The sequence below is a fragment of the Echeneis naucrates genome, chromosome 14, assembly GCF_900963305.1.
Source record: "Echeneis naucrates chromosome 14, fEcheNa1.1, whole genome shotgun sequence".
Lineage (NCBI taxonomy): Eukaryota > Metazoa > Chordata > Actinopteri > Carangiformes > Echeneidae > Echeneis > Echeneis naucrates.
The window spans coordinates 19211783-19223575 of NC_042524.1; the positions used below are offsets into that span (position 1 = coordinate 19211783).

At 39.9% G+C, this 11793-nt stretch overlaps 1 protein-coding gene across 1 annotated transcript; it reads right to left on the reverse strand.

Moving 5' to 3' along the window:
- Positions 1–5525: 5525 nt before the first annotated feature.
- vps26bl (vacuolar protein sorting 26 homolog B, like) lies at positions 5526–11793 on the reverse strand. The gene is made up of 6 exons (XM_029519726.1): positions 11456–11793; positions 10259–10415; positions 8576–8740; positions 8299–8474; positions 8060–8202; positions 5526–5663 (listed from the first exon to the last, which is right to left on the reverse strand). The coding sequence occupies exons 1-6, from the start codon at positions 11676–11678 to the stop codon at positions 5526–5528; spliced, it is 1002 nt and encodes a 333-aa protein (XP_029375586.1). The 5' UTR covers positions 11679–11793.

The following is an 11793-nucleotide window of genomic DNA, read 5'->3' on the forward strand; positions in this document are numbered from 1 at the left end:
GTTCAGCCAGCAGCTGCAGCTGCACCGAGGGAAAAAATAAAGACCACCGCGTTCACAAACGGCCCCGTCACTGTCCAAACTAGAGCCCGACCAACGCCGTGTCTCTGGCGGGCCACCGGACGATATTTTCAGGAATAAACTTGTTCCGGGCGGCTCGGAGTGGGGTAGCGGACGGAGCGGAGCACACGCCGGACTGGAGACCGAATACAGCAGAGCAGCAGCGTTATCACTGCGCCGCCTTTAAGTGCTGTCGGAAATGTCGGTGATGGCCGAGTCTAACGCTGGGAAGAAGCGGAGAGGAACATTTGAAACTCTTTAATGACGCAGCTGCGGAGCATCATTCTCTCATTTATGGCTCTGCTGCAACACTGAATCGCTCCCGATAATTAGATTCCCAACACGAGCCGACGCTATAACTTTTATTCTTCCATTGGATAATTTTATATTGCCAACGATTATGTATTTGATATGCAACAGCCAGCCAACGACCTATGCGTGCCCGATAAAGGCACATTTAAAATGATCTGCAATCAAACCACCAGTTTTATAAGAGAAGCTGTGCCTGTACAGCTGTTGTGTAAAGTTAAATAAAAAAAATATGGGCTGTTGTTTTCAATCGCCATTCAAATAAATCACAGCACAGATGTGTGAAGTTGTTGCATGGTGGGGTATTTAAACATTCACGACACAAACAGCTCACTAAGTGCCAGTTAACCCAGTGACAGGAGAGGCAATGCTGTTATCATCTTGAAATTGGAATTAGAGGGGAGGATTTGAAGCTGCTTGAGTCACATGCGGAAAGATGCTGCACAGTGTGGCCTCAAAGAGATGGGCTGGGATCGGGGAGGATCCAGAGTCCATTTTACAGCTGCTGCCTTTGTGTCTTTATTTTCAACCAGCTTTTTGGAACAACGCGTCTTTCTCTCTAATATCTGTCCCCTGAAACTGAACAGGGGAGGGATCAAAATCAGAGATGATATCAAGATTATGTCATGCAACATGTTCCCAGTAACAAAACTCTGAGACAATGTTACACACAGGCTTGGTCCAAATCATAGTTTAACTACACTTCATCACTTGCACGCATTTTATATTTTATTTCGAGATGTTCTAAGCTAATTGTGCAACTGATAACTGGCTGTGAAGTACAAAAGGCTGTTAGTCAAGTGTATGAAAAGATAGTTCATGTGGCTTGGTCACTGAATCTCATCTCTTTGCTCCTGCTCTTCTCAGACAGATAATCCCAGGCCTGACATAATTCACTTTCCACCTTGGAAGAAGCAAAAGACTCTGCCTGGGGATATAGGTGATCACTTGAAGTCATTCAAATTCTGGCTTGCAAAGGTTTTCTGAATTCTCCAGCACTCGGTGAAACAAATGTTTGTTGTCTACTTGTATATAACATATTCCATTGAAGCTGTTGGTCACACCAAAAATTCCCATCAGTGCATATCCTGCAGTCTACAAATATGTAAATATCCAGTCAACTGCATGTCGTTGTGGTATAAGTAATGCCTTTCATTTGAATAAGCTGCATGATGCTAGTGACAATACTGGTGGGATTCAGTCATCTGTGTTAATCAAATCAATCAATCATTTACAGTTTTAGTTGTCTCAGAGCATATTTCTCCTTTAAATTTCCAGATGGTGCTTCCTGCTGAGGTGGAGAGGAAAGCCAGGACTGAGCAAATCTCATTGTAAAAGACTCAGGAACGTATCCACTCATTTTGACTCCTAAAGCCTATAGAAACAGATTTGGACAAGTGTGACAAATTGGACAGTTGTGGATAATTGCTGCAATTAATACTGTGTATGTCGGTTTCTTCAGCTACCCTCCACACTGCTGAATTAGCTGCATTTCAACTTGGATGTGGAGTTGTTCTCCCCTTTACACCTCTGCCAGTTGCTGTTTGTCAGGAATTTTAAACGAGGTCGATGGTGACAGAAACACAATAGCACCTTCACTCTGGTTTAATCTAGTAATGTTTTAATACCAAGGTTTTCTTTTCCATGACAAGCACTCTTCCTGCATATTAAGATTCATCACACAATAACACACCGAGCCATCATTCCACTGATTGAAGTGTTAGTGAGCTTCACTTCCAAAATATTTTACTCAAGGGTGACCAATCCAATTTATCTCTGAGTAAAAAAGAGCCTTGCTGGGCTGTTCTTCACTCAGATTTTCTTAGACTTAAATGACAGATTTTGCCACTACAAGATATCACTGATTCAAGAAGGTTTAGTAGAAAGCCATGTTTTACCGAATGCAATTTAACACAAATCAGTGAATTGACCTGAACAGATTCATGAAGATACATGATCCAAAGCTGCCCCCTATTGTCAACATGTGCTGCACACGCTGAGTATAACTGACAACCAACAGTTCCATTTCCTCATCCTCAAATACCTACATCAGAGATCCTGCCCAGGGCACTTCTGGCTCACCCTGCTGTGCCTAATGCTGATTTATTATTCTCAGATCAATAAATCAATAAGATTTATAGTGAGAAAAACATCATCAGCATGTCATGATTTTCACTGACCATCAGTGAGTGGACACAAACAAGCTGTTGTTCAGTTACTCCTTTTTAATGCAAAGTAAAACCAGTATACAAAATGATTAAAACTAACATTTACAGACGTGGGATCAAAAAAAGACAAGAACTTAGACGAAAGAGGTTGCATTTACACTATGCATTTTTTGTATACTGTACATTTCACCATTATTTTCTATTTGAATTTCAGTTCATTGTCCACTTTTAAGTGGGTTGGTTTAGTTCCCGTGTCAGAAGCAGTATCAACAGACAGGGTCAATTGTAATTGTCAATTGTAACCCTAACCCTTTTAAGGGAAATGTTATATCACTGGAAACAATCACCAAAATAAAATACATTGATAAAGGCAGTAAAAAGAGACTGCATAAAAATTACTAGAATGATGCGGAGTGGTTCTAAAGACTGACTTGTATATCAGTAGAAGGAGCAGTAGTTTATGTGCACTATGAGTAATGATATGAATACTGGTACAGATAGTATAGATGAAAACAATCAGGTCTGTGTATCCAGGTTTCACTGAGCAGGTGAGTGATGTTGCTCATACTAAATCTCTAAACACAAATTCTTTTTTGTTTAAGTCTGGCAACTATACTCTTTAATTTGCCCTTAGATAATTGTGTGGTTTGTATGTTAGCTGTACGCAAGCAACTGGCTGCCCATCTCAGTTGTGCTCAGCCTCTATCTGAACTCAGAGCTTGGCAGTGACTCCAGATCTCTGTCACCTACCTGCGCTGCTTTTCCTCCTCTCTCTGAACATTAATGAAGACATGTTGGTTTCTGTCCATTTTTTTAATCTGTATAGAATGCACAGATTAAAGTGTGCTTTTTTTCTTCACCAGCCAATGGACTCCGTCACTTTATCTGAACCAAACAGGTCTATAGTAAAGTTAAAATGTATGTTTAGCACAATCCAACAAGAAAGCTTCTTGTTACTCATAATAACTCTTCATTTAGTAACTGCTCACAACAGAGCAGCACCATCTGCCATATAATTAGTAAAAATGTCATCATCATATTAAACTGAAAATTAGGGAGTTGTAATTTAAATTATAAATCTGAGTCCCTCTGCCCACCCAAATAATAATCATGCAGTCCCTTAATACAATTGAAGTACGATTGCAAACTGTTGAGTGGTGAAACAGTGATTTCTACCACCATCACTGATGTCTAATTACAGAAGCCACGTGTTACATCTTCATTTGAGCTTCATAAATATAAAGGAAAATGTTTAGTTGGCTCAGATCAACACACCTTGGCTGGTGTTCCCCATATGTAGCAGTCACCTGAACAGTAGTCATGCTGTTTCATCACAACAGCACAAAGAAATGTATGAAATATAAAAATGTATCACAATCTCTAACGATGAAAAGCTGCAAAGCATAAGCTTGTTAAGCACAAGGCTGTAGACTAGGGCAACAATCAAGATGGCAAGCCAAGTGCCAGGGTTCAGTTTCAGTGCTTCACAACTGTGGTCTAAAGAGTACTGTAGTCTTTATTTTTAAGGAGTAAAGACATGTATTCTGTCTGAACAGAAGCAATAAAACAAACAAACAGCCTGATTATGTTAATTTAGATTCTTCTGTGATTGAACTCAATGTGAACTCAAATGTGATTGAGCTCAATGTTATTGAGGAACCTGACTCTTACATCTAATATCTTTACAATAAAAGTCACTCAGATGAAGTGATTAGGAGATGAGAGGGTGCTGCAGTTCTCTTGTACTGCACTGAAATTAACCCTTGGGAACCCCTAGACACAAAGCCAAATAATCCCTGCATGCTACTGACAGGCAGGACTAAAGCATCTGTCAACCCTGTAACTAAACAAATGTGTAATACTGTCTCAAGAAGCATGTCTGACCTTGGAACTCTGTTGTAAATTAAGAATATTCATAAACAGCACAGAGAGCCAAAGTTGTCAAGAATGATATAAAGGGGCAAATTAGAAAATGATTGGACATTAACAATGGAGGAAGAAGATAAATCCAACAGGAGTCACAAATGTCATGTCGGGTAAAGGCAGCAGTGGCAACACCTGAAATTGACGCACAACCAACTGCAGAGACACAGACATGAAATGCTGGTTAAAAATGGTAATCTTCAAAAATAAATCCTCTGTGGTTATTTATATTCTAAAGAGAACCCTGGAATGTAGGAAAATATTTTAATCACTATGCTTTACAAATATCTAAATGTAATTATTTATCTAATCTTGAGTGATTGATCACTTTTTTCCATGAAAACTTAAAAATGAGACACAAACTCGTCAAGTATTTTAGCAGCATGGGGTAGCAAAATAAGTCAAAATGAATGAATGTCACATTGTTTTGAGGACCTGTAAAGATTTACTTTTACCAACCTTTTATAAGCCTTGAGTACCTCTACAGGTTGAGTAGAGTGCCATTGTACAGCCAGGTAAGCAGTTTAAGGGAAAGCTTGTGCTAGAAAAACAGTCAACGTGGCCGTCTGCCACAGACTCTACATTCATTCATGTGAATTGAAGGTAAAGGCCCAAACAATGTGATATTAAATTATATTTAAGTGCATCTCATTGGTGGAATATACCAATCTCTATCAACTTTATAATAGCCCTCAAAAGAATTAAGTTAAGCACTTAAATTTAATGTTGTGCAGTTATTAATTACAGAGAAATTCTATTCAGCCATTAATGGATAAACTACACCCAGCTGCTTTTTCAAGGTGGTTGAAAAGACACTCAGAATTACTTGCACCTATAGTCTTAGCCTGTTCTGACTGTTTGTTCCCTTGTAAAAGACACTGTCATATTCTACAGTCTCACAAATATTCGCACACACACATACTCACACGCACTCACATACATGATAAACACTACATTGCCTTCTTTCTCAATGAAAATATTCGATATTCACATTCAGACTCTGCTCACAATTTCTGCAGCGCATTCACTCAAGCACTTGCTATGCAAGGGTGCAACACATGCTGGGCTTTAACTGTCATCTTCGTTGTGGCTCTGAGATCGGGGCTTTTCTTGATTGGAGGAGCCTTCGAAGCGCTGTGAGGCGATGACTGCTTGGTGAGACATGCTCTTCCTCACTATGTCACCTTTTCTCCACAGAGTGATCTCCTGCAAAAATAAATAAATAATAAAAAAAAATCATGATATAAGTTTATCTGAATGACCAGTGGTGGTTTCTCACATCTGCCCTGCTAGGAGCTGTGAGTCAAGGTCAGGATTTGGACTTACAAAATAATAAACAATGGATATGTAATGCAAGTTTCTGAATAAGATCTGGATTTACAAAGAGAAATTAAACCCATGAAATAGTTATATTACACAAATCCCCGTCAACTTTTATCCTTCAGAAGTCTTGTTTGCCCAATATACCAAAATCAGATCCTGTTTATAGGAAATGTTAGGTGAGTTAGGTGAGGAGATTAGCACCTTCCTGTTATCTGTACACTATATTTGGAGCCACAACCAAATACAAATTAGTTTGTAGCTGTACGTTACTAGGATAACAAAATGCTGGTGGTAGCCTCAAACAGATTGGTATTGATCCTTCTCATCTAAGGGTCAGTCAGCAGGGTTTGACGTTCATCTTTCAAAATGTCAAACTTTTCATTTACAGTTATATAAAACATGTACAGTGGAAAATCCTTATTGTAGAAAAATAGGGGACCGCTGATTGTCCATCATTCACAAGAAAACTAAATAAATACTTTATGTAACATTATTAAGTACATAAAAATTGTGACCTAAATGTAGAGTTTGTCAGTGAAGAAATTATACTGTTTGACACTGTTTGCTGAGCCTCTTAATCTACACAATCTGCAAAAAAGCAGAGCAGATGGGCATGTCAACACAGACAAACATTTGGCTTGCACTACTCCAATGTGGCAGCTTGAAGAGCAGCCTTATACCACCATTGAAAAGGCCACAGTGAAAAGGCACACTGCTCCTTCTGCAGCACCGCCACAAGTAGGCGGTAATACATGGAAGCACAGTAAGCCTAAAAAAATGTCACTTCACAGATTCAAAGCCCATACTATCAGCATATTTGCTTTTGCATACTGCATATGGCGCTGTTGACAAATATTACTATCAGACAGATCATCAGCTATAAAGTTCCGTAGGTCTTTGGTGTCATCGCACACTTTAAGCACAATACCAGATGGAGAGAAATCAGGAAATGACAATAACAACGAAAATGTTAATCTTCTTTGTATTATATTTAATGTCAAAGTCTAAACCATTTTGGGAGCAGAACCTCAGAAAGTGTTGAAGGCAAAAACAATCACAACGAAGCACATAAAGATGAATGAATAATGTCCATTACATGAATCTAAAATCTCCATAAATAGAATATACACATGCCTTTGCCATGTTTAGGTTTGAAACCAGACTGGTTGTCAGAGTTTCAGACATACTGAGTAATATAGGTCAGTAATAATCTCAATTACTATTTTATTATTATTATTATTATTATTTTTTTTTTTTTTTACATTTTTTTTTCTTTAATAAGAGACACTAAGACAGGATTTTTTTAACTACTTGTTTCTTTCCAGAGTTCATTTGGACCATTGCTTTGCATTTTCCTTGCAAGCAAGTCACACATCATGACGGACCATGTTTATGTCTACCTGTCTCAGCCTAGGCTTCAGATGCCTTTCTAGCCTGAATTCAGCCTGAATTTCTCCAACACATTAATTCTAGTGTGGTTTGGCTTTGTACATCTTGGTCTTATATGGAGGCTTGCTTGAAATAAGAAGCAACTCCACAATATCACCATACTGAGCACAGCTTGATACTATGTTATGGCATCTTGCAGTTAATATTAGAGTTGCAGCATGTTTTGGTATTATATTACTCAACAAGGTGTCAGTGATATATATTTCAAGATCTTTCTCAGTCAAGTTCAAAGGCAAAAAAGTAGGAAAATTAAATGGATATGCAGGTAAAGAAAAAGGAAGATCAGTAGTGGCAAATTAATTATTAATTCTCATAGCCTCTAAGGAGTCATGTTTATCTACCTTGCAGATTCAATGAGCTAACCATGAGTTGGAAGACAAGCCAACCTGTTTAGATAATCCTCATTATTTTGGGGACATTTATGGGGTCTATAAAAGTTTTGCATAATTAACTTTTATGTGATATGTGATATGACATTAATGTTCATTTATTTTAGTTTGGGGCCAACAATACACTGAACTTCTTGTAGTATCAGGTCTGTCTTCATTTTCCTCAGAGATGAGTCTCGCCCAAGTCAAACTGTTTCATCAAAATAAAGGCTGACTCAAATGGCATGAGACCAAAAGTTTAAACTTCTTCCCCCAAGTTACATCTGGCTTTTGACTATTGTCACCTTGGTAACAGTCAGCCCCAAGTCATCAGATGAGCAAGAACAGAGTGACAAAGAGTTAACTTAGCCTATAATTCAAAGAATAATATCTGACCACCCAAGAACTAAATGACCCTCCAGGTTGATCAGTGTCAGGCTGAGCGAGGTCGTAGTTCAGTACCTGCTGTTTGAAATAGCGTCTTTCTTCCTCATCGATGAGAACCAGGTTGAGGTAGTACCGCACAGAGAACTTCTTGTTAATATCCCTCATGGTGGGTGTCATCTCATAGCCTGCCAGAAACAGCCTGATGGGGATGGACTCTCCTGCAGGATGACCAATGAGGGAGCACAGTTAGTGGCCTCAGTAGGAGACAGCATCAAAAGAGAAACACTACAAACAGTAAAAACAAGCACCATTACCTCTGACTGGGGCACCATCCATGATTTCATACTTGGCTATGGTGTCATTCTCATGGTAGATGTTGGGTCCTGTGCCAGTTGTCTCCCGTTTGATGATATCAATTTCCATGTGTCTGATCTTAATCCTTACCAGCAGAAAGTAAATTTTCCCAACAATCACATCTTTGAGGTGATACCTACAGGCAAACAGCACAAACCATCAAAACTGAATATTAACAGATACAACTCTGATCTGAAAGGATTTCCTTTAGTAGTTTAATGTTCAAACAGCTCATACTTTGATTTATTGTACTCAAACTCTATGTGTAGACAGTCCTCAATCCCCACTTCCATCTTGATGGAGGAGTTGAGCTCAGGGTAGGTGCTGAGGGTGTGGACGACAATATCCTGCTCTTTGCTAATATCATTCAGTCTTCGGCTTACTGCTGCCCGAAGAAAGTATCTGGACGCAAATATAATAATTAGACACACAAGTCCTGACATGACCATAAAACAAAAGCCAAAAAACAACATGTGGCATTATACTGCTGAATACATGGCATAAAAAATAAGCTGCTGGTCTTGAATGGAAAGACCTACTTGTGGAATAAGTGGATGGAGTTCATCATCTTGAGTTTTTGATAAGCATTGAGTGAGAGAGGACTACTTAAACATTTTTAGATTACACACTTAGTTCCTTTCTTGCTACATGTTTAATATCTGTTAAAACAGTCATTAACCCATTCATCTTCTCCCATTTATCTGTTTCTGGGTCACGGGGGGAGATGGAGCCAATCTAAGCTCACATTGGGCGAGGGCAGGACACACCTTGGGCAGGTCACCAGTCCAACACACAGAGACCAACCACCACTCACACTCAGACCTACAGACAATTTAGAGTCACCAATTAACCCAAACATGATGTCTTTGGACAGTGGGAGGAAACTGGAGTACCCAGAGGAACTCCACGCAATCACAGGAAGAACATATAAACTCTGCCCAGAAAGCCCCCAGGCCCGAGAACCGAACCCACGACCTACTTATTGTGAGGCAACAGCACTGACCACTATATGCTGCCATGCTGCCCCACTGTTAAAATATGAAGCTACAAAAAGCAATCAGTTATCCTAGCTAAGCATGAAGCAGGAGGGGGGGGGGCAACTTGTAACAAAATCCACCAACAAGTAGCTGGTTAAAAAAGCTCATTATATTGATGTAAAATCTCATTTGTTTCATTATAACAAACACTGAAAGCTTAAAAGCTTAAAGACACTGTTACTTTATCATGTCAATGCCAGCATTTTAGCATATTACCTACTAACTTTACGACAGGTATGTCAACACAGTGATGATAACATGATGACTTAAAGATACAATTAGTATTCACTATTTGATCTGATATATAGCCAGAATAGAAAAAAAAGGCAAATGAAGTCACACAGATTGTACTCCATGGGGGGCATCCAGTGGTTAAGACTGTGGTCCCACAGCTAGAGGGCTCTGGGTTTGAATCCTAAACTTGGGGTGTTCATGTTCTCTCTTTGGGTCCTCTCCAGGTTTTCCAGCTCTCTCCATCAGTCCAAAGACATGCACCTTTATAAATTAGTAGTTACATTATTTGGGGACTGTAAATTGCCTGTAGGAGTGACTGAGCATGAACTGTTATTTAACGCTATAAATTGGCCCTGTGATAGATTGGTGACCTTCCAAGTGACAGCTGGGATTGGCTCCAGATAAATATTGGATGAATTCCAATGCAGAAGGACTACACTGGTGACAGTGTTTTAGTTAGACAGAACATGTCATGAACCGATACATCAAAAACAATGATTCAGGATTTATAATTTTTTTTACTTCATTAAGAAATCCTGTCAACATGAATGTTGCATTAAGCCATAGAGTAATACACCATTATGTTCAGACCAGTTCTTCCAAACATACTTTGTAAATAACCCATTGAGAGAGTTTAGGGCTCACTCACCGTAACTTGACGTTTTGACCAGTGTATGATTCGTAGGGTTTCTCCACATGTGTGAACTCAAAATCGAATGTCTGCGACTGGGTGAGCTCCCCAGGCCGAGCCAAGTCTTTTACAAGAGACACAAACTCATGGTGGTTCCCTCTGTCATAGTACAGCTCTGGAAATGACACATAAGGCATGAAGCAGCTCCATTTGAGAAATTCTAAATGTCCTGACTAAGACTTTCTACTTCTCTTTTCAGGCTACCAGCAGCACACAGCCAGGGTCAGATCTGACAACTGTAATAGATTTATCTTGACTATTATTGATGCCCAATGATTATAAGAGGGTTCAAGCTGAATCATCAGTCAGATAATGAGCCTTCACACAACATTCACTGGAACACTTGTTGCATTGTTGGTAAGAAAAAAGGGAACGGAAGGAGAGAAACAGCATATCAAATGACTATATCAAGGATCAAATAAGAGGAACTTCTACCACTGCTGCTAAACATGATCTTAGCCAAACTAAAACAACTGCATTTCAATAAACAATGTAAAACTGTAAACAACTGTGCAGACAAGTATGTATGGGCAAAATGGATCCAAAAGAACTGTAGCTAAGCTAAGTGAAGAGTTGTGTTTTCTTTTTAGTGACTCAGGCCCTCTGGCTTGTTTCTTACAGTGTGACCTCTGTGTCATTAGACACAGACTAAATGTTTACTGAAGAGTTGTTCTTTAAGGATAGAATGAGGGTGTTTTTTTATAATGATCAGCTGACAATCACATGGCACAACCTGAATATTAGAGGGGGATTCCTCCCTAACTTCTGCTTAATTCACATTTGCATCTTGAAACTGTTTTTATGTTTTTATCTTGTGTTGTTATGTAATGTAACTAATGAAAGCAACCTTCATGTTCAACCTATAATTAATGTGGTTGTGTGTATAGTCTACAATAATCTGACAGGAATGGGCAAAAACTTTAAACAACAGAGGTCAAAGGTCAACGAGAGAGCCGCGCAATGGCTGCTTTGTCAGCTGATGTTATCTGTGTGTCACGGGACCCAAGACGGTTGACAGCGACTGTTAAAGTGCCGCTCAGTGAAGCGTCCACATCGGCACTAACGTCAGAAACTCTGTCGTCTGTAGCTAGCTACCAACACCTCTTCTCGCACTCTGTCCAATGGCTGTGAGCCGAAGGCCCGCCAACTGCTCACCTATCTGGCCGATGAACTCGATCTTGATGCCGTTGTGCTCCAGCCTCTTGCCATGGTACTTCAGCGTCACGTTCACTTTCCCCGACACCGTCTCTCCGTCATAGAAGAGAAAATATTTGTCCTTCCTGCCGTCTTCGCTCTTGTGCTCAGCTTTCTTTCTCGTCTCGGCGTCATTCAGAACTATGTCGATTTCCGCACTTTGGCCGAAGCCGAAGAAGCTCATGGCTGCCGACGAGCGGGGCTCGGTGCCTGGATGCTGCAGCAGAGGAGGTGCAGGGCTCGGTGTGTGCTCCCGCCGGGCTCCGCTGTGCTGGGGCAGCTTCCCGGAGTACTCCGGA

Coding starts and splice junctions, on each gene's coding strand:
- vps26bl (XM_029519726.1), bottom strand. CDS start 11,678: ATGAGCTTCTTCGGCTTCGGCCAAAGTGCGGAAATCGACATAGTTCTG. Junction 10,416..11,455: donor CGAGTTCATCGGCCAGATAG/GTGAGCAGTTGG, acceptor TGTCATTTCCAG/AGCTGTACTATGACAGAGGG. Junction 8,475..8,575: donor TTTGAGTACAATAAATCAAA/GTATGAGCTGTT, acceptor GTTTGCCTGTAG/GTATCACCTCAAAGATGTGA.